This window comes from Aureobasidium namibiae (genome assembly GCF_000721765.1).
Source record: "Aureobasidium namibiae CBS 147.97 unplaced genomic scaffold scaffold_10, whole genome shotgun sequence".
Taxonomy (NCBI): Eukaryota; Fungi; Ascomycota; class Dothideomycetes; order Dothideales; family Saccotheciaceae; genus Aureobasidium; species Aureobasidium namibiae.
Genome location: NW_013581199.1, coordinates 823,595 through 851,392, shown reverse-complemented (window position 1 = coordinate 851,392; position 27,798 = coordinate 823,595). Strand labels below are relative to the sequence as shown.

The window sequence follows — 27,798 nt, the reverse complement described above, 5'->3', positions numbered from 1 at the left end:
CGAGGTTACTGCTTGTTGTTTCGCAGGATAAGCTTGACTGGACTGTCGCAATTATCTCTTAACTTTTGTAAATCTGATCTGTCTCGGTCTGACCTCCGGGTCGGCTCCCCCTCATTTTGTGCAATCCCTTACTCTCCTCTCCAGCACCCCACACCAACCCCGCGGTTCGGTCCAACTCTTACTCAAGAATAGAACCCACTCGTCTGTGATTACTCTTCAGAGAACAACATCGCTTTGATTATTCCTGGCTTTCTCGACTTCGACATATCACTTTCCTTTCGAACATGTCCTCCATGTCACAAACTTCTGTGATCACTACGTCACTTCACCTACAAGCGGTTGAAGACAGTCCGGAAACCGTAGGCAGAGCAGCAGACCCTAGCGACAATGCTGTCCAGGATCAGGACGACGGTGCATTCCTGACATCAAACGGTCAGCCGACCGGACAAGAGCCCAATGTCAATCCTCAGTGGTGGCCTGAGCATGAGCATCGTCGCGTGCCTCTTTATCAATCCGCTGTCACTCATCCACACTGGTACGCGATCGGTGGCGATACCGCGGCGATCCGATGGTTCATGTGGACTATGTTCAGCGGATGTCAAATCCTCCAAGTAAATCAAGCTAGACGTCTACTTCAATGTCATAAGACTGACCGTCTCACAGCACGCCTATTCCGTCCCACGATTCTTGGGTTTCCACAAGTATCGCAAGTTACAATACAAGATTGCCAATGAGTGGTAGAAGATGGGGAGGTGTCCTCAAAACAGATAGAACTCAATACGATCGAGTGGCGGCTCGGCCTTGCTTTACGTATCTTTGAGCGAAATAGGATATGCCACATTGATTGTTTTAGTGTTGAGCTTGTAGTGACCAGTCGAGTCCTGACAACAAAACATACATCGTTTCCAATCGAGGAGTATCCACGTCCAGAGCTTTTGCGATCATGACGACCTCCCCAACGATCGCTTCCACTTCCATTCTATTACTCAGAAGCATATCAGCCATCATACTTGGCTCCACACCTGGCCACTCTCTTGCAGAACTCCTGAGTAGTTGCACATCGATCACTTCCTCAGTGATCGCGGCTGCATACCCAGATGCTGCAGCGACAGCCACCACTTCTTGCATTACTCTACGCACGAAGCCAGAAGCGAGCGATGATGTGTTCAACAACTCCAAGTCTCGACATCTCGAGAGAGCGCAGATTGGATTCCAAGTTGTGTTCCCGACCAACTTCTTCCACCTCTCGATCTGGATGTCTTCGCAGATAGTGACATTCGAGCCACCTGCTTTCAACAAGGCGGACAGAGAGAAAAGTCTTTCTTTGTGCTTCGAGTGTTCGGCTGCGGGGTAGCATCCTATGGCAAGTCGTTGTGTCTCTGTATGCGAGTATACACCTGGTGCGATTTGTGATGTCGGCGAATAGGTGACTCCGGAAATAATGGCGCCAGAGAATGAAAGCCGTGCGAATTCTTTTTCAACCCCCAATCCATTCTGAATGATCACCAAAGAGGTCGAATCTGAAGTCATGGCCGGAAGTAAAGCTTTAGCCACCGAGGCTTGACTTTTGGGTATTGCTTTTGTGCATACCAGGACGAAGTCGAATGGTTGATCATCCAGGGACACAGCATCCTCTACGGATCTGACAATGGCAGGTTGGAAAGAGTGCTGTCCAAAGACGCTTGAAGCTATGGTAAAACCATGTAGCTGTGCAGTGTGGTAGTTCGATCTGCATACACAGACGACGTGGGCGCCAGCCTTGTGCAAGAGAAAGCTGTAGAGCACCCCGACGCTTCCGGATCCGAACACCAGTATGCGAGACATATCACAATCAAGCTGTCAAAGCATAAAACTGGCGCTGAACAGAGCCTTTAATAGCTGTAGGGTCCCGAAAAATCACTGGGGGGCCGAACGGGCCCGGGTTCTCCATTGGCGAGAGGTCCTTTTGGTTTTGTCACAACATAGATACCACCATTATATGGTACAAAAGCTCGGAGAGGCATGATTTGATATCTAATTACGGCAAGTAGACTACTGGTCTACAACGAACCCATCTTTGTGAAGCCTCATGCTGATCGGCTGGACAAAAGGGGCGCGGATTGATTGAGCGTTATCAAGCACATTAACTCCAAGTCCTGGCCCGGTGGGAATGTCTACAAAGCCGTCCTTTACCTCGGGTACATGATCAACAATGTTGGCACCGAGATGTTCAATGGTCGAAGTGAAGACACCAGCTTCAAAACCAGTAGCATACTCTTGTATGGCGAAGTTCGGGATAGCCGCAGCAATCTGGAGGCAGGCTGCCAGTCCAACAGGTGAGAGTGGATTATGGGGAACGACTTGACAGTTGTGGGCTTCTGCCATGGCCGCGACCTTCTTTGCTCCGGTGATTCCTCCACATACTGCTACATCGACACGTACATATTCCAGAGCGTTTCTGCTGAGCAACGCCTGGAACTCGTAGATTGTGAAGAATCGCTCGCCGGTGGCTATGGGTACCGCGATCCGGTCGGCGACACGAGCCATTGCATCGGCATTCTCAGGGCGAATTGGATCCTCGACGAACATTGGATTGTCATCCTTGATGAGGTTGGTGAATGTGACGGCCTCTGCCGGACTCAGGCGACGGTGCAACTCGATGAGCAGATCAACCTTGTCTCCTACGACAGCGCGCATTTTATGGACGTTCTCGGCCGCATCTTGCATTTTCTTGACGTGGGTCTTGAAGTAGACCTGGTCGTTGCCTTCGTCGAGGAAGGGATTGATGTGACCAAAAGCAGTATAGCCCATGTCCATCTTTCGCTTGCACTCTTCCAAGACACCCTCGATGGTCTTCTCGTAGATGTGTCCGTAGACCCGAGCTTTTGTACGACACGCACCTCCCAGCAGCTCGTAGATTGGGACACCCAGTGCTTTGCCCTTGATATCCCAAAGCGCGATGTCAATTCCGGAGATGGCGGCATTGATGGCTAGACCTTGGAAATAGCTGAATCGATGCATCACATTCCAGTGATGCTCAATGGTGAATGCAGGCTTGCCAACCAGATATTCGGCAAAACGCGTGACAGCCGTTGCTGCGGCCTCAATGTGACCCCAAACTCCGCCCTCTCCCCATCCGACAATATTGCTGTCGGTCTCGATGCGGACGAACAGGAATTGACCGACGTGTAAGGGCTCTATCGACTTGATGATTGGTCCAGAAGCCATGTTTGATGATGTAAAAAGACGAAGTGGGTGGATGTCAGGAGCACCTGATCACAAATGTTGGATGTTTATACCACTGTCCCGAATCAGCAAGCCGATCTCGCAGACTCTTGGGAGACTGCGATTCCCCATGGTCGTGTGGCTGTCGGGATAGTTGGAGAAGGACACCAGATGATGTTGAACATGATGGTCGGCTGGCTCGGCCCCTCACTCCTGCAAAGCCTTGGCGGCTCGTCCCTGACCATCACCGCTTCCCCACGTAAACATTTTCCATCCGTGACCGAGTCTGCCATTGAAACAGCGACCATGTACATCATGTACCGAGCCATTTCACCTCTTGACTTTGAGCCAACACCCTGCTCAACTGTACTTGCCAGCAGGAAAGATGTCGAACATGGTTGGCATGCACGTGCCGTTTCGTAAAAGTTCTGGGCGCTTTGCCACACTCCAGGTCTGCTTGCACCGGATGTCGAAATTCCCTATCCGAGCAGGTACAGCCTACCAAGTTGGGTTAGGTCAGCCTGAACCCCGCAAGTATACTCCGCGTAGTTCCCTGACCCTCATTCTTGGTAACCTCACATCGTTCCTCCTTTGCATCGAGTGATTGTCCCTTGTCGAGCTTGCAATCGCTCTGCAATAGCTACAAAAGTATCATGGTATCACCTCAAGTCACCGAACCTCAGACGGTACCAGCTACCACACCCTTGTTTCAATGCACTATTTGCCAACGAGCATTTTCTCGAATAGACCACCTTTCGCGGCATGTTCGTACTCGTGGGTTGACTTCATGAGACCTGGGAGTCGTCTTCTCATTGACTTTGCGATAGATACCCTAGAAAAACCTTACGCTTGCCAGTTCTGCGACAAGAAATTCTCACGAGTGTACGGCCGCCAATTGATGGTTCAGGACTGCAGCTAAGATGAACAGGGATCTCTTGAAGCGTCACGCTTGTCGGCATGCTCCCTACGGCGACCCAAAAGCCTCTGGGTGTCACAGTGGAGTGTTATCTCGAGTCGGCCAGGCTTGTAAGCCATGTGCTGCTTCGAAGATCAAATGTACTGACAGCAAGCCCTGTCGTCGATGTGTGAGCAAGAACATCACATGTGAGGTTGATTGCTCAGAAGATCCCGAGCTCTCTCCAGATAAGGACACGGCCGATCGGGAATCGCGGGATGTGTCGCAACAAATGTCAGATGTCTCGGCTCTGGGACAGCTCGACTTGCCAACTGAAGTTGATGAGCCACAGCTTGCAGTCAATTCGGAGGATGCAGCATTACTTGCCACTACAACTGACAGCGCGACAGATTCTCTCTCGTTTATGCCCTCGCTGGACAGTCAGAGTATCACGTCGTGTGGCTTCGCGGTGCCGCTTACGCCGACCTCTGAGTTGAACGCCACAGAAACTAGCGAGTTGTACGCAGACTTCTTGAAGGGTCTAATCGACAACGGTGCTTCGGACAACATGTATCCACCACTCATGTCCGCTGAGGATCTGGGTGTTGGATTCTGGGACGACTATCTTGATGCAAATATGAGCTTGGAAGGCATGGTCGATGTTAAAAGCTTATCGCCACCAACAAACATCAATACGTTCACAACGCAGACTCGTCCTGGAGAAAACACGCTTGAGCAAAAAGCCTTTCATGCGGCTGCAAATGCCTTTGAACAGTCGGGATGGAACTGGTCTCCGAGTTCTCAAGATCGTAGATCTGCGGAGCATGGCGGTCTTTCACTACCCCATGACTGGGCGCATCAGGAAGGTATACCCCAGCCAGACGCCGACTTTTCGGCCAAGCAAATGGGGCTCACGGATCGTGAAAGGATCATGGGGCTTTTGTTGACTTATTGCTCAAAGCAACATCTCGCTAGGATGGTTTCGACATTTCCGTCAATCGGTTCGCTGAACGGGCTTGTTCATCGCTTCCTACGATCTCATACCTCTAGTCACCAGTCGTGGATCCATGTACCTACATTCGATCCGACCACGTTGCGTCCTGAGTTGTTGGCTGCTGTGCTTGCTCATGGGGCTTGTTCGACACCTGTCGAAGTGATGACAAAGCTCGGCTATGCAATGATCGACATTGTGCGCTCCGCTGTGATTGACAACGTTAGTACAAGACTCTTGTGTGCACTTCAGGCATGAGATATTGATCTGAGTGTTAGTGGCATGGCGACAATAGTCTATCGCGAGATCTGCAACTCCTACAAGCACTGCGTAAGTTTCCGGATCCCCGATCTTCGTTCTGCTACGGAAGGGACTCTGACTACTCACTAGTGATTGTACTGGACCTGGCGATTTGGAGTGGCAATAAGTGTATGATGGAAATAGCAGAGTCTACTACGGGTCCCAGTATTACCATTATACGACGAGCTGGGTGGCTCCGCGAAGACGTGTATCCTGTCATTGAGCCCCAAGAGACCGACGAGGGTATGCAGTTGCATCAAAAGTGGGTGGCATGGGTACAGCAAGAGTCGAGGAAACGGTAATCACCAGCCCTGCAACTCCGCCGATTCGAAGGCTTAGCACTAATACGACATGTCAGACTGTGTTACCGGACGTTTCTTCTCGACGCGCAGATATCCATGACACGCATGACAAGTCCTACGATGTCGTTCGCGGAGTTGTCACTGTCCTATCCCGAGCGAAACGATCTTTGGTCAGCCACCAATGCCATAACTTGGAAAGCTTTCTATCTTGAGCACACGCGACACAAACGGCCACGTCCTGAGCTCTCACTGGCAGAGGACATGCGAACGGTGATGAGCGAAGGCAGTCGCTGCGCAGACGGTGATGCTATATGGCGCAACACCATCTTGTTGCATGGAATGTGGAGGCTCATCTGGGGACATTGCGAAGTCGAGGATTTGTTACGAATCACGACTTCAGACGGTAGCGATGCATCTTGCTTGCTTCCTTCGCGTGGCGAAGGGCTGTCTAAGCTACTCAACAAGACCCGACAGGAAATCGAGTCGACGTTCACACTGGAACCAAGCCTCTTGACCGGAGACACGGCCCTGACTCAAGAATTCCTGAACATGGTGTTGCATGCACCTATACAGTCGCTCCAAGCGTTTGCAGGCAAATACGGCGTGGCAGCCGCCCAACGCGTCTACCCCATGCTAGAAGAATGGACACAGTCAAAATCAGCAAGACGAGCGGTCTGGCATGCTGGTCAATTGGTCCGAGCTGCGCAGGAGCTTCCCACGAGACCGATGCGAGAGTGGCGCGTGGTGATCATCTATCACGCCAGTCTGGTTTTCTGGGCCTACGGCATCATAAGCAGTATATGTCATCAACGGGACGCAATACCAGATACCGCTTTACAGATAAAGAGTATCGTACGCCTTGACCAGGAACATGACAGTACGACACGGCGTTTTATCAATCTCGGCGAAGGAGAACCCTGTCTACTCGACTCGGCATGTTCGGAAGCAAGTCAACATGACTCTACAGTGTCTGCAAATTTGCCGTTGCGCAAAGCGAGCAAAATAATGCAGATGATGGCACGTGTGTTGACGGAAAGTACGACCGAGGAAAAACATACCATGTGCCCTCCGTTGACGGAGAGTTTTGCACGATTGATGAAAGAGCTTGCCAGATCTGCCAGGGTAATAGGTTTAGGTTGAACCAATTATATCTGACGGGCGCGACTTTCTGCCACCAGAGAGACAATCATTCTTCTTCGTAATGTATCTCCCCTCAAGCTTACGTCTGGGGATAAGCAAGAGGTAGGAACTTGTGCTGATACCGTACAAGGCACTCGAATCTCTGGTACTATCTAGAATGAGATCTTGCATATCGACAAGCTACACAAAGTTGTTTCTGTCACACTAGGGACCAAGAAGATCGCTGATCTAAGCCGGTCGTGACAGTTACTATATGTCAAAGCGTCCCATATCCTAAAGGCAGAAAGAATCATGGGGTGTAGACAATATCTACGGTATCCGCTTCTTATCATCTCTGGAGGCAGTGATGTTGGCTCTCCATGTGGTAGGCTTCTTCGCAGTTCCCATCCCCTTGTGGTTGATGGGTGAAAGAAGCAGTATGCACGATGTCTTCTTCACCTTCGAAGACAATGCGGATTGGGGAAGTGTAGGAACCGCTTGTTTGGTTGGTCTACTGGGACCGACCATGACGCTTATCGAAGGCGATTCGACTGTGCATCTGGGCGAAGAGATTAGGGATGCGTCGAGGACATTGCCGTTGTCGATGGTGTTTACGTCTTTGGTGAACTATGCTGTTGGCTTCATCATGACTGTCACCGTCATGTATGTTTCCTCGAGGTTTGACCAGAGCATTGCAGATGCGACTGGATAGTCTTATGTTGCGGTCATCTATGCTGCTACTGGATCAAAGACCGCAACGACGATTCTGACTGCACTCATCCTGGTTCTGTTCTTCTGCACGGCCATCAATGCAGTCACGGCTTCTTCGCGTCAGCTATCTGCTTTTGCTCGAGACGGCGGCCTACCATTCTCGAATACTTTGGCAAAAGTTGATGCTAGGACTGGTTTACCCATCAATACGCTGCTCGCAACATTCGGCGTCACCTTCGTCTTGTCGTGGATTATTTGCAGGTCAAGCATCGCTTTCCAGAACATAACTTCAATCACCATTGTTGGGCTTTTGCTGTCATACGGTACAACCACTGCAACTATGCTTTATAGGCGATGGAGCGGCGTACCGCTTCCTGCAGCTCGTTGGAGATATCCACAAGCTTTTGGATATCTGGTTAATGTGTTGGCATTGTGTTTCGTCACGATTGCTTTCGTTTTTGCATACTTTCCGACAGCACGGCATTCTTCTGCAGAATCGATGAATTGGAGTGTGGTTGTCAGTCTTGCGGTGGTGAGTGTTGCGGCGGTTTATTACTTCGTTCGTGGGTCGAGTACATTCGAGAGGCCTGCAGTGAGAATGAAGAAAGCTGAGGATGACAGTATGGTCGCCATGGAGGATATTGTAGTGCACGGAAAGCAATGATGGGCATAAGGTGGCACGAGAAAAGATGGATAAGAACAACTGTCGCAAGTATGAGCAAGACTATCATGATATCACATGCAAGCAAAGACATACCAATGTTCTTCACTGGCGTCCTCCGACCAAGGCTTCCTCCACTCCTTGCAGACGGGCGCAATGCTGAGCGATTTTCGCCAATCTTCCATCTCCGGCTTCCTCCAAGCCCTCCATTACCTCTTTCGCTCCTCTGGCACAGATCCACCACTGCAAGATTCCAACAACACAGATGTCGACATACTGTGGATCGCTCTCGCCAAACGCAAATACGCCATTCTTGGCGCTTCCATCCAGACTGTTGTAGAACTCCAGAATCGGTGCTGCACTCTCTTTGACCAACCCCTTCCATCCTATTTCCTTTTCCTCCTCCAATGCCACATTTCTTGCAGCCCCGAGGTTACCTAGTTCCTTCTCTCGAGTTCTGAGGAAATACTCGGCACCCTTGTCATCGAGAAACAGAGGTACAAATGGGATGATATGCTTTCTCATCCCACCCATACGTTTCGCGACTTGAGGGAGCACTTCCTTTTCAAATCGCTCCACTGCATCTCTCGATTGCCCGCCTTGAGGAAACAACTTCTTCTCGTATTCTGGTGTCAGCGAAGCAAGTTTCTCAGCAATGGCGCGTGAGCCCATGATTGTTTCGCTGCCGATAGTGATGGCGGGTAGTGTATATTGAATCTCCTCGCCGACGTCTTCAGGCTCGGGCTCTACTCCCAGAGAAGTGAGGGTCGCTGCGATATCTGGATAAGAGATTTCGTGGTGTTCGTAGGGGAGTCCCAAGAGCTTTAGAGATAGAGTTGTGCGGACTGTGTATGGTGACCAGGAGACGGGCCATTTTCGAGATGTCAGATCGTGGTAGATTATTTTTGAGGTCATAGTCGTGACGCCGGTTCTGTAAACTTGAGAGAGAACTGGATCTTCGATGCTAGTCTGCTCTGTTGATGGTATAGAGAGGTAGAGAGATGTCGTCAAACGGAAGTGGGGCACTCGATGTCAGCGATAGCTTAGTAAGCATCATTGTGTATAGCGCTGAACAAGGAAGGTGTTATCAGGTGGCTGCCTGGAAATCGATGAAATTGTGTACGCATCAAGATGGTCTGGGAAGATGATGAAATCCAACACGAATGGTCGGCGTGTTCTGGGTATACAGATGATACAAAATTTTGTCGAGTCTCCAAAAGCCCCAAGCTTATGATAGGACTCTCTACGCTGTCAACAGCGAGTTGAGCTCTTCTTTCCTCTCCCTGAATGTGCCCTGTGCCTCCCTCTCTCGCCTTGCAACAACATTTACCTCGTCGCGGATCTTGTCGAGCCTCTCGTTCAGGCCAGCCTCTTCAGCAGCCGCTGCAATCCTTTTGACGTCAACATCGATACTCGTTTTGGCTAAGAAGTCCGCTGCTTCGTTGATCTTCTGTCGTAGCATGTTTGATCTAAGCATGTAACCCGTCTGAAGCTTGACAAGTCTTTGTTCTAATGTGTTGCCCTTTTCGGCAGATGAGATGATTCGAGATTGAACATGCTATGAAAGATTAGTAAGCGGCAATATGTAGTCAGTGGATAAACTCACGTCAAAGGCTTCCGTCATTAGTTGGTGCTCATCGACCTCGTCTTCTGCATAACCAGCAAGACCAGGAAGCATGCCTCGTTCGTGTGCCTTCTCCCAAGCCTGTCCAAAGCCTTCTGCCAACAAAGCACGTCCTCGCTCGTCTTTGCCCATTTCCAGGGCGATGTCGAGACGTGCTCGTTGGACTTGATCGTCGGAGAAAGATGTTGTGGGTTTTGGTGTACCTCTAACCTTGGCTTTGCCGAATTTGAGAGCATCATTGGCAATGAGCAACGCCATCTCACGATTAATGTCCCTCTTGATAGGGTCAGTGTCGTTTGTAGCGTTATTGAGCATTGCATCCACATCAACCACACTCGGTCGTGGTAGGCCTCTTTGAATGACTTGTGATTGACGCTTGAACTCTGCTCTCGCAAGTGCTTCTTGTGCCGCCTTGTTTCTGGCGTCACGACGTGCAGCATCTTCCTCGCTTAGCTCAGCTTCGGGAGCGAATTCTTGTTGTTCTTCGGGCAGTTCAAGCTCAAAGTCCATCTCTTTTGGTTTGGGAAGGGCGGATAGCTTGCTCTTGATGTCACTACGAAGAGCATTTTGTTGTAAGCGAAGGTCTCGGGGTGTTTGTGCGACCATCTGCATGCCATCGCCAGTATTCAAGCCGTATGTGTCGCGAGGTGTGCGGAGGGGAGTAGCGCCAGGGCCACGGGGTGTTGCGGCGACACCGTTGCGGAAGGGAGTTGCCATAGGATTCGGGGTAGCAGTAGCCTGCTTACTCGGGGCGACACCTCCGAAACCAGTTGTGGCATCTCCTTCATAGAGTTCGTTGTTGTCACCGCCCAACAAAGCAGACTGGGTTTCTGTTCTTGCTCTGGCGTTGCGAATCTCATTGGCGATACGATCTTCTTCTTGAGGGGCGCGGGGAGTACGAAGAGGTGTTGAACCGACGACGTCCGAGTAGTTTCCGATCAGAGCACGAGTAGCCTCGTTGTCGCTTTGACCGGCTTGTAGATTTGCGCGTTCTCCCACCATACCCATTTTGACAATATCGTCGAGTTCGCTCTCGCTGACTTGAGGAGAAGGCAAGACGAGACCACGACGTCTACTGCTGCGCTCGGCCTCGCGCAATTTTTGCTCGCGTCCAGCCTTTGCAGCGGCAGCGAAAGCGGCCTGGTTTCCGCCCTTGTCGTTCTTCTGGCGCTTACGGTCTTCGGTGTTGTCATCCTGGTCGCCTTGTCTCTTGCGCTGAAGCTGCTGCTTGCGGGGGTCGAAAGCGTCGCGTTCACGTTCGTTGGTTGTCATTTCCTCTCCGGTATCGTAGAAACCAGGAGCCGGGGCCTTCTCGAAGGGAATATCGGCATTGTAATCCATCTGACCCTTCTTCTTTGTGACGACCTTGATGTTGATTCCAGCATTCTTCAACTCTCGTCTCTTCTGCAGGACAGCCAAACGTCTTGACTCCTCGAGTTGTCTCTCTCTTGCCTTTCTCTTTGCCTTCTTTCCCTGAGTATTGGCCAGACGAGCACGAGCCTCGCTCAGCATTTCCTTCTCATCTTCGTCCATGTCGATAGTATCGGGGCGGGCTGGCTTGCTCTCCGGGTCGGGATCCATCTCTCCTGGACGCAACTTGCGCACATCCTCGGCTGAAGGCGCGGCGGCCTCACCTCCAGTAGGACCTCCAAGACCGAACTCATCACTTTCGCGTGACTCTGCATCGTCGAGCAGTTTTTGGTAGCGCTCCAGACATTGTGTGGCAGTTCTTCCGACGATGGGAGCGATGGTGCGCCATTGGGTGGGCATCAACTTGGCCAGGTGCAGGAGCTTCTCATCCTCGTCCTTGGTCCATTCGATCTTTCGGATACCAGGATCCAGCCATTCGGACCATCTTGCCTTGCACTGCTTTGGAGTTTTGCGCGCAAGCAGCGAAGAGACTCGAGCCCATTGTTGAAGACCATATTTGGAGACGGCGGCCTTTAGAATCTCATCCTCGATGTTGGTCCAGACTCCTCCCTTGACGACGGGCATGCTGGCGGTGATGTGAAAGGAATGACGGCGAGAGTGACAATAATGTCTCCAGCAATCAATGCGCAACTCCCGACTTCGAATGCCAAGGCTGAACTATCGCTGAGTCACGTGGAATCATCTCCTTTCGGCTTAGTCTTCGATGACTTGGTGGTGACGTCTGAATCTCAGCGCGACGAGGAAAGAGGCCCTTCGAAATCAAAGAATACCGAGAGCTCAACTTCACTTCTCTGCATCACACATAGTCAGAGACATGTCGTTATCACTACTCAAGTCGTCGCAAAGGTCTCTCTCACGATCAAGCCCTCTACGAGCAGCATGCCTCAGGCAAACTCGTCTGGCTAGCTCCAACCCTAAATCCGCCTCTTCTCCGACAGATGCACAAAGCGTGAGTCGCACTGATGATTCCAACTCGATAGTCTAAGAATCTAACATGAGTAGACACAAAAGCAGTCAACACCGACATCTCAATCTGAGCAGCCCAAAAAGCACAAGACTCTGGCCGAATTGGACGAGGAGCTTCGTCAGAAAATGGCCGGCCACTCTGGTGACGGTGGTGATGCTGGTATTGAGTATGAAGATGGCCAACCCGTCTCCATGAAGCGCTCCGTCAAGAATAACATGTTCCGTTACATTTAACTATCTCATCACTCGTCCGCAGACCGTTCTTCTTAAGCTCCTGTCTCTTCAGTCTAGCACACGAATATCACGATATCACGACTGTCACGACAAACCCGTTCTCGCAATGTCCATGTACAATCCCATGTCAGCAACATCGATTTGTCAATTCCGCTGCGTGTCTCTTTGATGCATACCAGGTACAGCATGTTCATCTTCACCGCACTTGGCTTTGACAAATGTCGAGTCGTTCAACTTTATCGATTGATCGAAAGATGCCCTTCTCCGCGTTTTGCCGCGGAAGTCGATCACAACTTCAATTCGTCATAAAAACATTCACGAATATATTGCAAAACCCACAGTTATGTCTGACAATAATCTCTTGTACAGCCCAACAGTATACATTCGGTCAAAGCTGCAGAACACTAATAAAGAGAGATTATATGAGCATGACTTTGTGTATACAAGCAGCAGGCGAGGTCGAAAAGAGCATAACCTTTAGCTCCCGTTGCGACCCCATATGGATCACGGTACGTCACTGATGGTTCCGTGCTACGCGGATATCAATCCCATGTCTCACGGAGGACCTCCGCCGACAAATGTAGTGTACCATTGGTTGCTGAGGCTCTAGATTCCAAATCATATCACATTGTCAATTCATCAGCGACGTCACATCCAGAGCTTGAATTCATGAGCTACATATACACCATGGCTCGTCCTGACTTTGAAGACATCCATCCACCACTCAATCGTTCAACATGTCTGGACTGACTCTACTCGCTCTCGCTGGCCTAGCTGCCGCCGACTACACCGCCAGCTTCGGTGGTGCCATCCCCGCTGGCCTCTGCGCACCAAACACCGCCGGCTTTACCAACCCTACCATCCAGCCTTCTCGCGGAGGTGCTGCTATCTGTGTCTCCGGAAATGTCGCCGTGCAAGCCTCTGCCCAGAACGTCAAGTTCAACTTCGACCTTCCTAAGAACGAATCCGAAGTCACCAACACTTTCCTCGAGCTCATCACCCAGGGTTCCACCTTCACACAGCAAATCATGGGAGGCATGCAGATGATCTCTGGCAACTACACTATTGCGTCCACACTGTGTATGCCTGCCAACGGCACCATGCCTAGCTCTGTGCAGCTCTTGACTCATGGTATCGGCTTCGATCGCTACTACTGGGACTTTGCTCCCGGCTACTCATACGTCGATTATGCCATCGAGCAGGGCTACGCAACATTCAGCTACGACCGCCTGGGTGTCGGTCAATCCTCCACCCCCGACCCCATCACCACCGTCCAAGGACCCCTAGAAGTCAGCATCGCCAACCAACTCGCTCTCATGCTCCGCAGCAGCACCTTCGCCAACGCAAACTTTACTTCTGTAATTGGCGTCGGCCACTCGTTCGGCTCAGCGATCACCCAAAGCGTCACTCACTCCCACCCTTCCACCTTCGATGCCGCCATCCTAACCGGTTTTTCCACCAACCAAAGCGCCATTGCTCCTTTCCTCACATCTCTGAACCTGGAAATCGCATCCATCAACCAACCCTACCGTTTCAGCACTCTGAACAATGGTTACCTGGTCTCTTACTCTGCAATCAGCAACCAATACGGCTTTTTCCGCGCTCCTAATTTCTCGCCTTTGGTGCTTGCTGCAGCTGAAGCTTCGAAAGGTAGCGTTACTTTCGGCGAACTGTTTACTCAAGCCGCCATCGCTGGCGTCGCCTCAAATTTCACTGGTCCGGTTGCTATTGTGAATGGTGATGCTGATTTGCCTTTTTGCTATGGAAATTGCAGTTATCCTATGAACAAGGCTGAGGCTGCTATTAGTATGCTATACCCTGCTGCTAGTGCTAACGGCACTTATTTGGCTCCTTTGACTGGACATGGTCTCAACTTGCACTACACTGCCTTGGATGCTTACAAGTTTATTGGAAGCTTCTTGAAGCAGAACAGAATGTAAAGCAGAGCAAAGTCCAGAGAAGGAGTTGTATAGATATGATGTAGAAACAATTTTCACAACAAGCTCTAATATCTAATAATGAATGAAATTTTGTACCATGACACTTGATCAAGTCCAGTGGATTCTACTCATACTCATACTTTCATGCCACGTCTATCATTACACCTACTCGTGACCTGCAAACAAGGACAGCGGGATGTCTCTGCGCAGGTGACTCTCTACTGCACAATCGCCCTCAACGCCTGCAGCATAACCCCAAACACAACACCCCTCCCCACCCCCTCAACCTGCAAACAATCAAACACCCTCCCCAGTGCCTCTCCACTAGCAGCCTGACCCATGACACTAGTCAACGCAGCAGGCATACCCCTCTCCACAAGCAGTGCCCTGGCCTTCACTCTCAATGCCTCTTTTTCGTCTGCACTCATCTCTTTCGGCCACGCTTTCAACTCATCTTCAGTAGGCAATGAGTTTTCTCTAATCTTGAGGATATGAGCGGCAATGGAGGAGTCAGCAGTGGAGGTTTCAATGACGTTGGTCTGGATGAGCTGGCGAATGGCTTCGAGTTGGGGGTTGCCAGGTCGGAGGAGGAATGACTTTGCGGCATTGAGAAGGGTGCGGCGGATATTCCAGGCCGAGGACAAAGTGTAGAGTTCGGTGATTACGGCGAAGAGGAGTTCGACTGCTACTTGTGTTTCTTGTTCTGAGATCGGCGGTGTGGCTTTGGTTGTCTTGGCGGCGGCGGGAATTGCAGTCGGAGCTGCTGCTGGAACCGCTATCGACGCCGATCGTGTTGAAGTGGCTTCTGGAGATCTAGACGTGCGTCGTGACCTTATGCCAGAAGTGGGATACCTTGAGGCAGGTGTGCGAGTGTTAGGAGAGCTGTACGTCATATCGTCGCTGATTCTGCTAGGCTGATGCGATACTGCTGTTGGGGAGGCATAGTCGTCAGGGATATCCGAAGGTGGAGGAGGGAGATGGAGTCCCGTGTCAAGCTTTGCCAGACCTGTTGAAGACGAGGGACGACTGAGCTCTCCACTTCTTGTGCCTTGGTAGGAAGTACGAGGAGTTGAGAAGCTAGGTCTTGTTTTCCAGTCGACTGATTGGTCGACTTTGTGACCAGACTGAGCAGCTGGTGGGACACGTTTCGTCATCGATGGAGTGCGCGACAGAGGTGCAGGAATACTTCTGACACTGTCGGTGCTCTGTCTCTCGACACCAGCATTACTCACGCTACCCATATAGCTGTCCTCGAGGAAGTTGGCAGGGTTCAACGAGATGGATGAGCGGCTGGCGTTGTGGTTTGTGGCGACAGAATTACGCTTGCCACCGAGGATGCTAGTAACACCGCCAAAGATCGCCTTTCCACCTCCGGCTACTTGTGTAGGAGCCTTGGTCAATGTATCCATCATGCTCTTGCCCATTTGATCGAAAGCAACCGGCGTCGGCCAGCCAAAGCCTTTGCTACCGCCAGGCGAACGAGAAGCACCGCCATCCTTGTCCAAGAATCGCTTCATGCCCTCGCTCTCGGCTAGAGGCTGCAGACGAACTGCATCGTTCAGATAACGTTCCAGATCATTGCGGAGTGCATGCTTGGTGTTGTTCTTCCACGAAGGCAGATTGGCATGAGAGTCGGTGAAGCGAGTGCCGGTGATAACAGAGATGCGACGAAGAACCTCGTGCAGAGTTTCAAAGTCGGTATACTTGCGAACGATCATCCAGCCAGGGAAGCTCGACGACGTGGGCTCGATCTGGATCATGTAGTCCACATTGGGTTTTGATCGCATAACTGTATTGTTTCCAGGAGAAGCATCATCAAAAATGTTGATTGAAGCGTTGTACAGAGTCAAGACAGGCGGTGGCTTGAGACGTAGTCTCTCTTCCTGGCTGACCAAAGCGGTAGGGCTTGTGACTGGGACTATCTGGTCGAAACTGGTGAAAGGTTTCCTCGTGTCCTCGGATTGTCTCGTGGAATCGCCAGTGGGTGAGGACTTGGACGCATCCGGCTTGGAGCTCTCATCGGCATCTCCTTGGGACGACGAAGGAGTCATGATGCCTTGAGTAGTAGTCTCTGATATGTCGCCACTGCTGACAACAGCAGACGGCTCATCCAAGGACTTTTTCGCATCCTCTTCAGCAATCAGCTGACTAAGCCTCTGCGCTTCTTTCATAGCTTCGTCCATGGCCTCTTCAGCTCTGTTGCGGCTGGCCTTGCGCCTGTGTTCGCGGACGGTCTCAGGGCTAGATGCGGGCTTTTCTGGCTGTTCGTCCATAGAGACCTTTTTCTTGTTGACGACGGCAGAGCCCTCGACGCCAGCGTCAATGACCTCCATCAACTCGGGCTCGCCATCCTCAAGCAGGTAGACAATCCACTGGTTGATGAATTCGGGTTTTGAGCAGCTGTCGACGGTCATGGACAGGACCAACTTGGCCAGGACCTGCTTGAGGAAGACTTGAGCAGGGGCACACATGTAGGTCTTGTTGTCGAGGTATTTCAGGAGAATATCGTTTGCGACAACCTTGAGCTTCTTCTCTTGATGTTTGGAGTCCATGATGCTGGCGAGACTGCTGTCGGGCTTCATCTCGAGGTAGGCGTGAACGGCTTCTTCGGAGGTAGAGTTGGGCGATGCATTGAGGGCGGCGGCGAGCTCATTGAGGAAGACGATGACGATCGAGGAGGAGTTGGTAACGAAATCTAGGAAGGTGTCGACCGGTCTTTTGCGGGACAGGTGATTGGAGAGTGAGACAATGAAGCCGACAAGGACTTGACGGCAGGCAGAAGGGAACGAGTCTTCGCCAGGGAGAACAGGCGAGTACCACCAGCTGTATTACTGTCAGTCGTGGGTAGAGACGAACGAGAGAGACGGGGTTGCGTACTTGACATAATCGCGGATGACGGCATTGGTAAAGACATTCAGAGCAGCCTGCGTGTCAGGACGGAAGGACGAGAAGTCAGCCTTGGTCGAAGCCAATGGTGTGACTTGGTCGTCCGACTCGTCCGCCTCTGGCTTGTTCTTCTGGGTTTCCCTCGACAACAAGAGACGGTGTACGACGTCCAGACCAACTTCTCGTCGCTTCTTCTGTTCAGCCTCGCTCACACCAAGTCTATCGGGCGAAGAGTGAGAAGCCTCCCATGTCGCATGCAGTGCTACGCCACCGACGATACCAATCAATACGAGGCCAACTCTTCCCAGAACAAAGTAGGTCGTGGCGGCCAGACCGACAATGCAGGCTCCGAGGGTCTCGTTGCTTGCGTGCGAGAGGAAATGTAGAGCTTTGTCGGCCATGTCCTGAAGCTGTATACTCGCAGCTGTCGCTGTTTCTGCAGCCGACTGCTTGACATCGGCTTTCGTATCACCCTCCTCGATTGGCGTCACTCTGTCATGGACAGGCGTTTCGTGCTCTTCGAAATGGCTATTGTTGATGTTCTGCATAGCGTCATGTATGGGAAGCGGCGGATTCGCTGTCGCGTGCTGCGTATCGGCCATTGTCGTTCATGCGAGTGTACTTATAAACAGGAGAGACGGCAGTGTTTCATTCTCTCTCATGGGAGATTATAATGAAAGAAATGTTCCGACAGCTCCTGAAACGGCTGTAACTGTTCACCAACATGGTCTATGATGAACATGTCCCTGACCTGCACCCGTTACGCGTACACGACTCGCGCGACATTCCGCTGCTCAAGCACAACTCGCCGCATTTTTTGTGCGCTCCATACATAACTGCACAATCTTGACTCACTTGTTTCGACTTCTTGGCATTCTCCTCGGTCGACCTCATTGCCGCAATTTTTTGGAGCCGCCATACAGCTGTCGTCTGTGTTTGACATATTTACCGCTGCTCAATCGACCGCGCGACTCATCAAAATGCCCAGCGTCAACATCAACCCTCAGACTCCCCAGGAGAAGTTCGACCTGAGTACGTCAATCGCTCCTTCCTAGACAATCAATTTCTCAAAAAGTCGCCCATTTCAATCCACTCCGCTCTCCACAACACAATCTAAACGTCGCGAAACCTCTTTCATCTAATCAACGTCTACTGATGGTTTTCATGTAGTCGTGTCGGATCTCCAGGAAGTGCTTGGCGCCGACATTATCAAGGCCAAGCTTGAGAAAGGCGTATGTCAATAATCAGATCAATGATTACAAAGCCTGTCTGATGAGCTCTGAACAGGAAACCGTATCTCTGTACTGGGGAACCGCAACAACCGGACGGTAGGTGCAGTGGCTAGAATTCGGAGGAGTTTTACTAATTCGCCGTGAAGTCCTCATTGTGGATACCTAGTGCCTGCAACACAGATCGCTTCTTTCCTTCGTGCTGGATGCCGCGTCAAGGTTCTGCTTGCCGATGTATGTCAATTTGAATTTTTCAGTACCTGCAATTTGCTAACCATTACGAAAGATTCATGGCTTTCTCGACAACTTGAAGGTGATTGCCCAACAACTCGCACATCTGGAAGCAGAAATCTGACTATCTTCAAGGCTCCCATTGAGCTCGTCAAGTTCCGCGCTGAATAGTAAGCCCCGCTCAGAGGACAGATTTCTGTCTGGATCTGACCATTTCACAGCTACCGCCACTGCATCACAAGTCTTTTGAAGGCCGTCGGTGTCTCGATCGAGAAGTGAGTGTTGTGTCAGACGATCGTCAAAGAATCGTCAGAAATTTGAATATATGTTCATGGATTATCCGACATCATATACTGACATCTACTCTTTCAGGCTCGAGTTCGTCCTTGGCTCTTCTTACCAGTAAGTTCACATCATGTCTACATCTTGTGATCCCAGCGATCCATATGCCCGTGTATTCTGGTCTGCGCACGACTGCGAGTCTTCGTTACGGATTCTCGTCCTTTTGGAACTTCGGTTGTTTAGCACTTTGGCCTCATCAGGATCATTGGCTGGAAGACGCCTCTTCGATTCTCCTGAACTAGCGTTGAAAACACCACTGACGGATACAGGCTCACTCCTGAGTTTAACATGGATATGGTAAGTGGTTAAGAATCTCAACAAGTGATAGAGTTCGCTGATTGTGTATCAAGTACCGTCTCCACAGCATTGTCAGCGCACACGACGCAAAGAGGGCAGGCGCCGAAGTCGTCAAGCAGACTGGTCAGTAATGTCAAGCATCTTCCCGAGTACAATTTGTCTGACTATTTTACAGATAGTGCTCCTTTGAGTGCATTGATTGTACGAACACTTTACATTAGACATGTGAAAAAAATGGTCAAAACTGACTCTCGGAATAGTACCCCATCATGCAGTGCTTGGACGAGCAGTACCTCGACGTTGACGCACAGTTCGGTGGTGTCGACCAGAGAAAAATCTTCGCTCTGGCAAAGGAGGTCCTCCCTAAGGTTGGATTCCGTGAGAGAGCACATTTGATGAATTCGGTACGTACTCGACATCATAGCTACTAAGTCTAGGAGGAGAATGCTAATTGAGTCTCCACTTTACAGATGGTCCCTGGTCTTACTGGCGGCAAGATGTCGGCCTCCGACCCTGACTCAAAGATTGATCTTCTGGACGGTCCCGAGATTGTCAAGAAGAAGCTCAAGAAGGCTGTAAGTGTCTATCATACATATCTCTCTTTTGTCTTCTCGACTTTATGCTAACATGATTCCCCCAGGTCGCTGCTCCCAAGATCGTCGAAGAGAACGGCGTCCTCAGCTTCGTCGAATTCGTCCTCCTCCCTATTTCTGCCCTCCAAACCGGCGAGCCCCGCTTCGTTGTCGAGCGCAGAGAAGGCGAACCCCTCGTCTACAACTCCATCGCCCAGATGCACTCCGACTACCGCGAGGACATTCTGTCTCCTCAAATCCTCAAGCCTGCTGTCACCGAAGCCCTCAACAAGCTTTTGCAGCCCATCCAAGCTGACTTCCAGGCTAACGAGGAATGGCAGAAGGTTGAGAAACTGGCTTACCCTCCCCCTCCTGCACCTGAGAAGAAGGTCAAGGTTAAGAAGGACAAGGGTAGCAAGTTCCCCGGTGCTGCCAAGAAGGATGTTGTTGCTCAACCCGACGGTCATGTTGAAGGCTCTGATAGTGCTGAAGTGAATGTTGGTAAGGCTGAGGAGGGTCTTAAGAACCTCGATGTCGAGGAAAAGTAAAAGGTCTCTGTTTCTCTTGGCAAGTTTGACATAGATCGTGGAAATGCAAAAGCAGAAAGAGAATGACATTCACCCTTTTGGAAAGATGTTGTCAATGTAAGCGCCGGAAAAGCCTCTTTTTCCATCCCTTGCCCACTTGTCTGTGGCTAAGATGATATTTTATCAACACATCCGCTTTCCAGACAGCTTAGCAGGTAAACACCCACTCGCGCAGTAATCAACACCCATCTCACTCCCTCACTTTCCTCTTGAACTCCTCAATATCCCTTAAATACAAACTCGCAGCTTCCTCATTAACTATACATCCATCCGCTAAATTCGCATCCGAAAGTAAAGCTTGCACAGAGATCAACAGCGTCCTGATTGTAAGCGCTGGACACCATTGATCTGGCTCCAAATCCCCCATCTTGACTTCTCCTGTGCTCGACACATTCGGGTGGAATATCGGCGTTGTGAGGAAAATCTTTGGAGCATTGTGAGGATAATTGTCCGGTAACAGGACCCTTAATTCGAAATTCTGATTTGCATACGGGCTAGCCGGAGGCCCGCTGATCGTAGCAGCCCAGTGATATGGGTCCTCGTCATTGATGAGACGGGCAGAGCAGGTTGGAAGGGGGTCGTTTTGGAGATTTGCGCGTTCTTGGGCTATGCGACGGAGATGCATTTTTTAACTCTCTCGAGCGAAAAAGCCGGTTTGTGGATATATAGAATAACAGGCAGTTCGTCTTTTAGTTAGAGATAGATGGATATAGTAGGAGGTTGCGTGTTGGTTATAACCTACCTAGGTTGAAGATGCGAAGGATTACAAATGACGTATGGTTGCTTGTGACTCACTGTTGACTACGAACATCTGGAGTGTCACTCATAGACCAACCATACATATACTTGCTACATGCCGCTTGAAAGAGCACGCGGTTCTCAAGAAATGACGTCCTGTTGCCTGACATATGGCGCATATTCATAGCCCAAGCGACTTTCGGCCATAGGAACGATGATAGTGTGACAAACTCTAGAGGCCTAAAGGAAAGAGAGACACAGCATCTGCAGCTCGTATCCATGCAAGAGCCAAAGGTCCGATATCTCTAGCCACCTGTCGCCTTCATCGATAAAAACTTCTAGGCAACGACTTCGCGACGGTGCTTCCTCGGATGAACCAACTACATATAAGTAATACGAGTGAGTATCCCAACATTATTTCTTGTCACAACTCTACATCAAACATGGAGAATCGTCCTACAACACTAACAGGGCATCTCGCTCACGATCTACTGCACACACTAGCAGATCTCAACCGAGGCGACAAGCTACTCGGTATCAGTTCTCTGCTCAAAAGTGGTGGTGCTACAAAAGAATGGCAATCTATAAGACATCCAGTGGGATTTGCTGTGTTGCTTGTTATGCAAGGGATCTTGGTCTATCTGGTAAGCTGATGAAATGCTCAAATGTCTTGGTTGAGAGCGGGTTGTGCTTACGAAAATACAGATCCGCCATATCGTTCTCCGCACAGCAGCGACATTGATGGTGGAAAACAAAACTCGGGTTCATCGAAGCAACTCCTCCTCTTCCTCCTCCTCCGGCGGCCAAGCGAATCATGGCAATATCTTCGGGTTTTTACGACTCGCCGTTGATTCTCCTCGAAGATTACGCAGAGATGTTTTTCTGGACTTGACTTACAATATACTCCACTCGCTCTTCACCAATCTCTTGTCTGGTTTCTTCGCTTCCACGACCTGGCGTTTCATCTGCCACATCATCGCAGTCTTGGTTCTATCCTCCCTGCACCTTCGCTGGACATGGACAATCCTATCTCTCAAGCGCCCTGCACGGATAAAAATTCTTTCGCTACCAAGAAAGAGTCTGATCTTGCCGGCTTTGGTGTACGGGCTGGCTTATCGAGTGACTGCCAAACTGCCCACGCATATCGCTGACATGGCATCTGGATACCGTGGGGATGAGATTGGAGGTATTGTGTTTGCGGACAGTGTGGTTTTGGTTGCGGCCTTTGCGTTGAGGATGTTGGTTTTGTATCCGGCTTTTGCGGCGTATGTGTACAGTGAGATTATGGACATGGGTAGGAGGGATGTAGGAGAAAGTGGTCCGTCCGATGGTCGAGGAGGAGCTTGGGGTCTCGGAGTGGATGTGTATGCCAAGACTGTCAGGCTGTGCTTCGGAAACACCGCTATCTGGTTTGGATTGTTGCATCTGCAGATGGTGGTGATTCTTGCCGCATTTGAGGTGCTGGTTGCTCCGGTTGTGTACAGAATGATCTTCTAAGTAGTTGATCGGATATCATTGGACAATGCTAGATGGGACTATGTGTGATCATGCTCTAGTCACAGATAGAGATTGATAGATAGACGTGTTTTCTCAAAGAGTAACAAGCGATAATTGTTCCAAACCGCATATATACAAAAGGCGACAACAATCTAATCGTCTAGCGAGAACGAATCTAAAAACATCTAAGAAAAAAGGTGTGTCCTATCCGAGGACACCCAAAGATATAATTTTCCCCCCAACCGATCCAGAAAACATTACGAAGAGAAGTGTATAAACAGTACGAAAAAGTCATGATCATCCGAGGCAAAGACAAAAGGCGTTTACACACCACTGTCATCGACGTAGATACCCTTCTCCTGAGCCCAAGGACGCCAGGTGGCGCAGACATCATTGACAAGGCAGGTATCAGTGACAGTCTCTCTGATCTGCTCTTGGCCTTCGATGAACTGAAGAGCAAAACCCATAGCCACGTGCCAACCAATATGGCAGTGCATGAGCCAGACACCAGGGTTGTCAGTGAAGAAGGCAATGACAAGATGACCGCCTTGTCCAGTGGGACCATCACCAGGCATGAAAGCGACATCACGACGGGGAGGGTTGTCGAGGTTGAGGGCGGTACCACTGCCATAGTTGCCGTATCCCGCTGCGAGAACGTAGAAGTCGTGACCGTGCAAATGGATAGGATGACCGAGCGGGACGGGGGACTCGATGATGACGTAGACCCACTCTCCAAGGGAAGTAGAGATAGCGAGATCGCCTGAGTAGGTAGGGATGGTGTCGTTGTTTATGATGCTGTAGAGAGTTGCATCGCCCCAGTTGGACTGGAAAGTGGTGCCGTCGAGGTACCAGCGGTAAAGGTTGATACCGTTGGAGTTTGAGACAGCGACGTCGTGCTGGACAGTCTGATGGGGAGAGCTGACTGTCTTCTTGAGGATAGGGACTAAGCTGGCAAGAGGCTCGTCCTCGCAGGTACCGAGGATACCACCAACACCGTTATCCTTGCGAGGGTAGGTGTGAGCAGTCGAGTTGGGTGTAACGCCAGGACTTCCTGCGTAGTGAATGATACCTCTGATATCGTCAGAGTTGGTGGTGGTAGCACAAGCGTTCTGGTTGTCGAATCTCAAGAAGTAGTCACCGACTTCCTGGTCAGCCTCGACGATGATCTCGTAACGTTGACCGATGTTGATGGACAAGACGGTGGTCTCGTAAGGCTCGATAGGCACGAAGTCAGCCGCGATGACAGTGAATTTGTGTCCATCAATGTAGAACTTGAAGGTCGACTGGATGGCGCTGTTGAGAAGCTGGAACAAGTATTTCTTGCCGGGAACAAATTCGGTAGGAACAGTGTAGCGCTGACCTGCAGGCGTACCCTCCTTGGCAACAGGGTTGATGTTCATACCGTTGATCAATCCAGTGTCCATTGTTCTAACGCCAGCAACCTGCGCATCATTGTACATGTCATCAACGGGAATGTGAGACCAGTCGTTGATGATAAGATGGCCAGCATCTACATCGTACTCAGCGGACTTGGGACCGTGAATGTACATAGGACCAAAGAGACCCTCGTATGCCTGGAGAGTCAAATGAGAGTGGTACCAGGAGAATCCGTAGCTTTCAGCGGTCCACTTGTAGGTCATGCTTTGGCCAGGGGCAAGAGCGCATTGGGTGAGACCGACGACACCATCCATCTCGTTGGTGTAGTTCTGTCTGATACCGTGCCAATGGATAGAAGTTCCGTTGCGAGTCATGGAGTTGGTGACGTGAATGATAACTTCATCACCCCATGAAGCTTCCAGGAGGGGACCGGGGAACTGGCCATTGACACAGAGAGCCTTGCGGCTGATACCATCGGGTGCGACAACACACTCAGTCAAGTCCAGGCTGAACTCAACCTGGTTGCAAGTCTTGGGGACAACGGCGTAAGAGTCATCGTTGATGGTGAGACCACAGTACTTGTCAGTTCCTGGCTGACCCTCGCAACGAACACACGTAGCGGTAGAAGTGGGCTTGACTGAGCAGGCAGTGGTGTTGGTAGCGACTGGATGTCCTGATGTGATACCGCCCCAGTTGTTGAAGGCCCAGGTAGGTGCAGCAGAGCTTGTGGTCAATGCTGAGCTGGTGGTGTTGGTGTACTTTCCAGACGAGGTTGAGAGGCTAGCCGAACCGCCAGTAGCAACAGGAGCAGTCGTCAAGGGTGCGCTGGTGGTAGAGTTGGCCGAAACCGTCATGACTGTCGATTGGATGCTTGACGTGAGGTTGTAGCTAGTGGTGAGAGAGACCGTCGAGTTCAGGGCAAGGCTGGTAGCGGTGCTGTTACTGCTGGTGATGATCGGGGTGGAAACACCTGTACCGGTAGGTCCGACGGGCAAAGCACTTGTAGTGCCGTTTCCGTAAGGTGCGCTGATGGCTGTGCTCGAAGAAATGCCGCTGGAAGCACCAGTACCGATCGGGCTGACGATGACAGTCTTGCTGGTAATGGTTGAAGTCGAGACGCCAGTGCCAGTAGGTCCGACAGGGAGGGTGCTTGAGGTTCCGTTTCCATAAGGAGCACTACCGACAGCAGACGAGATAATGCTGCTCGAGGCGCCAGTACCGGTGGGTCCGACGGGCAAAGTGCTGGTTGTGCCGTTGCCATAGGGAGCACCACTGGTGGCGGATGAAGGAATACTGCTCGAAGCGCCAGTGCCAATAGGAGTTGTGGCAATCGACGATGATGAGATATCGCTGGTAGTAGAGTTGACAGGGACAACTGACGATACACCGGTGCCGATAGGGGCGGTAGGGCCTGCCGAAACAGTGCTGCTTGTTCCATTACCGTAAGGTGCTCCACTGACAGTGCTGAAGGAAACAACACTCGAGGGTCCAACACCGATGGGAGCAGTGGGACCGACCACGACAGTGCTGCCAGATGTGATTGTGCTGGTGGCGTTGACGAAGAGGGTCGACGTAGAAGTTGCAGTGCCGTTCAGGGATGCGACAGTGCTAGAGATGGAAGTGGTAGTCAGAGGAGCGCTGACGGTGCTGTTCTGGTAGATCTGAGAAGAAGTAATGTTCGCAGTCGAGGATCCAGTAGTCAAAATGACAGATGATGAGGAGATAGTGCTGTTTGCAGTGACAATCTTCGAACCGGTCGAGGATGCAGAAGATACAATTGATGTGGTGTTGGAGACGTCGCTGGAGGTGCTTGAAGGAGTGGAAGTCACGCTGCTCGAAGTGCTCGAGAGATCACTGGATGTGGTCGATGGTGCAACACTGCTGCTGCTCGAGCTCTTTGGTGCATCCTTGATTTTGCGTGCACCTCTGACACCCTTATTGGGGATGGCTTTGCCGAGCTTCTGCTTCATGTAGCAGGCGGTACCCGACATACTAATGTCGATACATCCCTCGGTGGCATCACAAGCGTTGACACAGTCGGCGATTCTGTTGCTACCAATGTTGACAGACTTCAAGTCACCACCTTGGTGGTCGACGAAGCACTCAATGAGGAAAGTAGCACCGCTCTCAGCGATGAAAACAGTGTTGTTTGCGGCAGGACAGGTAGGGCTAGTCGAGGTAGGAAGAGCTGATGATGAAGAGCTTGCTGAAGAAGAGTTCGAGTATGAAACAGTCGAAGAGCTAGTCAGAGATCCCGAAGATGAGATAGGTGCTGAAGACGAAGATCCAGATGTTGCAGATGCAGTGGATGAGACGCTGGAAGAAGAGCTCACAACCTTGCCGACCCAGATGGCACCGCGCACGTTCGAGCTCTTGACCGGTGTTCCAATCTTGCTCTTCATGTAACAAGCGGTACCAGACATCGCAATGGCTTTGCATTCGTCGGTCTTGTCGCACTCGGCAAGACAGTCTGCAATCTTGTTCGAGCTGATCCAAACCATCTTCAAGTCGCCACCAGAATGGTCGAGACTGCAAGTGATGTTGTACTGGTTACCAGTGTCTGATGTGTAAGTGGTGCCGTTGGACTTGGGGCAGGTCGGGTTGGGGTCGGCTCTAGAAACTAGGTTGCTCCAAGGCCACCCGCCATTGCAAGAACCATTGTCTTCCTGGCAGCCTGTACCGCATGACTTGGCATCGCCACCACTGCAAAGCGTTAGCAGGTGTATATTTGGAGAGTAGAATGTGCTGTACATACCACCAGTTGTCCTTTCCGCAGCAGTCACCGAACTTGGAGCCCTTGCAGGTGATATCGTGACCACACATACCATTCTGGCTAACAAGCTTGCCCTTGTAAGTAGGAAGGCAACCACCAAACTGCTTCTGACAGCCAAGACCGCAGAAGAAGGCACCTTCACCGCAAGTGCCTGCTTTTGAGCAACAGTCACCAAGATATGAGTTCAAGCATGTCTGGCCGGTGGAGCCACCACACTTTCCATCCTCGCTGATGGTGAGTCCATTGGCTTCTTGAGATGTGCTGGGAGCAGCAAGTACTCCGACTGCACACAGCAGTGCGGAGATTGTGGAGAAACGCATCTAGAAATTGGTTGAGCAGTAAAACGAAAGTAAAGATATGACAACTGTGATATCAGGAACGAAAGGTAGCTAGGCGTGAGAAGGCCAACGATTGAAGCCTGGATCCTGTCGCCTGCTGGAGGGTATAATGGAGATGCTGATGTTGGAGATGCAGAGTAATAGAAGAGGCTGGCAGAGTACTTATATGAGCTTCCTTGAGGATATTCTCCGAGTAGAATCTACCTGATCGCCATTTGGGATGCATAGCCCTAGCATTTCAGGCTGCATCCCGGGCATGCTAGACGCATTTGGTCGTGAAAACATGGCATCCACCATGGCGTACCGAGAAAGAGCATGCTCACAAGCAGATTGTTGCAGGAAGCCGGGTCCAAGCACTCGGCGTAGGTAGAGAATAGGTGGATGGCGTGCGGAAGTGCATTCGAAGTCCGAGAAGCTACAGAGTGTTCGGACGACGGCTCAGGCGTAAGGACCTGCATGTTTACCTTGTTGTACGACCATGTCGGACTTTTTTGAGCCAATGATCAATGCAGGTGAATAAAGCAGGTACAGCGGAGTACGAACCTAGTCTGGA

General features: G+C 50.9%; 14 protein-coding genes across 14 annotated transcripts; 7 read left to right on the top strand and 7 right to left on the bottom strand.

The window, feature by feature from the left end:
• Nucleotides 1-284: 284 nt before the first annotated feature.
• M436DRAFT_82733 (uncharacterized protein) lies at nt 285-741 on the top strand (the record flags this gene model as incomplete). Its single annotated transcript, XM_013571425.1, has 2 exons — nt 285-611; nt 664-741. 2 exons carry the CDS (start codon nt 285-287, stop codon nt 739-741), a joined length of 405 nt encoding a protein of 134 aa, XP_013426879.1.
• A 108-nt stretch (nt 742-849) lies between these two features.
• On the bottom strand, nt 850-1,824 carry M436DRAFT_48734 (2-dehydropantoate 2-reductase; the record flags this gene model as incomplete). Its single annotated transcript, XM_013571181.1, has 1 exon — nt 850-1,824. One exon carries the CDS (start codon nt 1,822-1,824, stop codon nt 850-852), a length of 975 nt encoding a protein of 324 aa, XP_013426635.1.
• A 207-nt stretch (nt 1,825-2,031) lies between these two features.
• On the bottom strand, nt 2,032-3,207 carry M436DRAFT_73574 (enolase C-terminal domain-like protein; the record flags this gene model as incomplete). The annotated part of the gene is made up of 1 exon (XM_013571424.1): nt 2,032-3,207. The coding sequence occupies one exon, from the start codon at nt 3,205-3,207 to the stop codon at nt 2,032-2,034; it is 1,176 nt and encodes a 391-aa protein (XP_013426878.1).
• Nucleotides 3,208-3,857: 650 nt separating this feature from the next.
• Nucleotides 3,858-6,832, top strand: M436DRAFT_48688 (uncharacterized protein; the record flags this gene model as incomplete). The annotated part of the gene is made up of 6 exons (XM_013571173.1): nt 3,858-3,978; nt 4,032-4,086; nt 4,133-5,312; nt 5,369-5,420; nt 5,481-5,688; nt 5,749-6,832. 6 exons carry the CDS (start codon nt 3,858-3,860, stop codon nt 6,830-6,832), a joined length of 2,700 nt encoding a protein of 899 aa, XP_013426627.1.
• A 346-nt stretch (nt 6,833-7,178) lies between these two features.
• Nucleotides 7,179-8,186, top strand: M436DRAFT_73572 (uncharacterized protein; the record flags this gene model as incomplete). The annotated part of the gene is made up of 2 exons (XM_013571423.1): nt 7,179-7,478; nt 7,524-8,186. The coding sequence occupies 2 exons, from the start codon at nt 7,179-7,181 to the stop codon at nt 8,184-8,186; spliced, it is 963 nt and encodes a 320-aa protein (XP_013426877.1).
• A 102-nt stretch (nt 8,187-8,288) lies between these two features.
• On the bottom strand, nt 8,289-9,098 carry M436DRAFT_48160 (uncharacterized protein; the record flags this gene model as incomplete). Its single annotated transcript, XM_013571087.1, has 1 exon — nt 8,289-9,098. The coding sequence occupies one exon, from the start codon at nt 9,096-9,098 to the stop codon at nt 8,289-8,291; it is 810 nt and encodes a 269-aa protein (XP_013426541.1).
• A 328-nt stretch (nt 9,099-9,426) lies between these two features.
• On the bottom strand, nt 9,427-11,802 carry M436DRAFT_48552 (uncharacterized protein; the record flags this gene model as incomplete). Its single annotated transcript, XM_013571145.1, has 2 exons — nt 9,427-9,741; nt 9,790-11,802. 2 exons carry the CDS (start codon nt 11,800-11,802, stop codon nt 9,427-9,429), a joined length of 2,328 nt encoding a protein of 775 aa, XP_013426599.1.
• A 250-nt stretch (nt 11,803-12,052) lies between these two features.
• Nucleotides 12,053-12,438, top strand: M436DRAFT_48415 (uncharacterized protein; the record flags this gene model as incomplete). Its single annotated transcript, XM_013571124.1, has 2 exons — nt 12,053-12,187; nt 12,241-12,438. 2 exons carry the CDS (start codon nt 12,053-12,055, stop codon nt 12,436-12,438), a joined length of 333 nt encoding a protein of 110 aa, XP_013426578.1.
• A 737-nt stretch (nt 12,439-13,175) lies between these two features.
• M436DRAFT_48292 (uncharacterized protein) lies at nt 13,176-14,378 on the top strand (the record flags this gene model as incomplete). The annotated part of the gene is made up of 1 exon (XM_013571109.1): nt 13,176-14,378. The coding sequence occupies one exon, from the start codon at nt 13,176-13,178 to the stop codon at nt 14,376-14,378; it is 1,203 nt and encodes a 400-aa protein (XP_013426563.1).
• Nucleotides 14,379-14,596: 218 nt separating this feature from the next.
• On the bottom strand, nt 14,597-17,695 carry M436DRAFT_14299 (uncharacterized protein; the record flags this gene model as incomplete). Its single annotated transcript, XM_013571028.2, has 3 exons — nt 14,597-15,109; nt 15,152-17,201; nt 17,256-17,695. Coding segments are annotated over 3 exons (3,003 nt in total), but the record flags the coding sequence as incomplete, so codon positions are not given.
• A 549-nt stretch (nt 17,696-18,244) lies between these two features.
• Nucleotides 18,245-20,483, top strand: M436DRAFT_82725 (tyrosyl-tRNA synthetase; the record flags this gene model as incomplete). The annotated part of the gene is made up of 14 exons (XM_013571422.1): nt 18,245-18,296; nt 18,435-18,496; nt 18,552-18,592; nt 18,643-18,727; nt 18,780-18,806; nt 18,860-18,894; nt 18,946-18,999; nt 19,097-19,126; nt 19,336-19,363; nt 19,417-19,486; nt 19,539-19,564; nt 19,624-19,767; nt 19,834-19,938; nt 20,004-20,483. 14 exons carry the CDS (start codon nt 18,245-18,247, stop codon nt 20,481-20,483), a joined length of 1,239 nt encoding a protein of 412 aa, XP_013426876.1.
• A 229-nt stretch (nt 20,484-20,712) lies between these two features.
• Nucleotides 20,713-21,147, bottom strand: M436DRAFT_47966 (UBC-like protein; the record flags this gene model as incomplete). The annotated part of the gene is made up of 1 exon (XM_013571054.1): nt 20,713-21,147. The coding sequence occupies one exon, from the start codon at nt 21,145-21,147 to the stop codon at nt 20,713-20,715; it is 435 nt and encodes a 144-aa protein (XP_013426508.1).
• Nucleotides 21,148-21,703: 556 nt separating this feature from the next.
• M436DRAFT_48871 (uncharacterized protein) lies at nt 21,704-22,757 on the top strand (the record flags this gene model as incomplete). The annotated part of the gene is made up of 2 exons (XM_013571206.1): nt 21,704-21,904; nt 21,966-22,757. The coding sequence occupies 2 exons, from the start codon at nt 21,704-21,706 to the stop codon at nt 22,755-22,757; spliced, it is 993 nt and encodes a 330-aa protein (XP_013426660.1).
• Nucleotides 22,758-23,080: 323 nt separating this feature from the next.
• On the bottom strand, nt 23,081-27,227 carry M436DRAFT_73564 (uncharacterized protein; the record flags this gene model as incomplete). Its single annotated transcript, XM_013571421.1, has 2 exons — nt 23,081-24,990; nt 26,918-27,227. The coding sequence occupies 2 exons, from the start codon at nt 27,225-27,227 to the stop codon at nt 23,081-23,083; spliced, it is 2,220 nt and encodes a 739-aa protein (XP_013426875.1).
• Between the last annotated feature and the right edge of the window lie 571 nt (nt 27,228-27,798).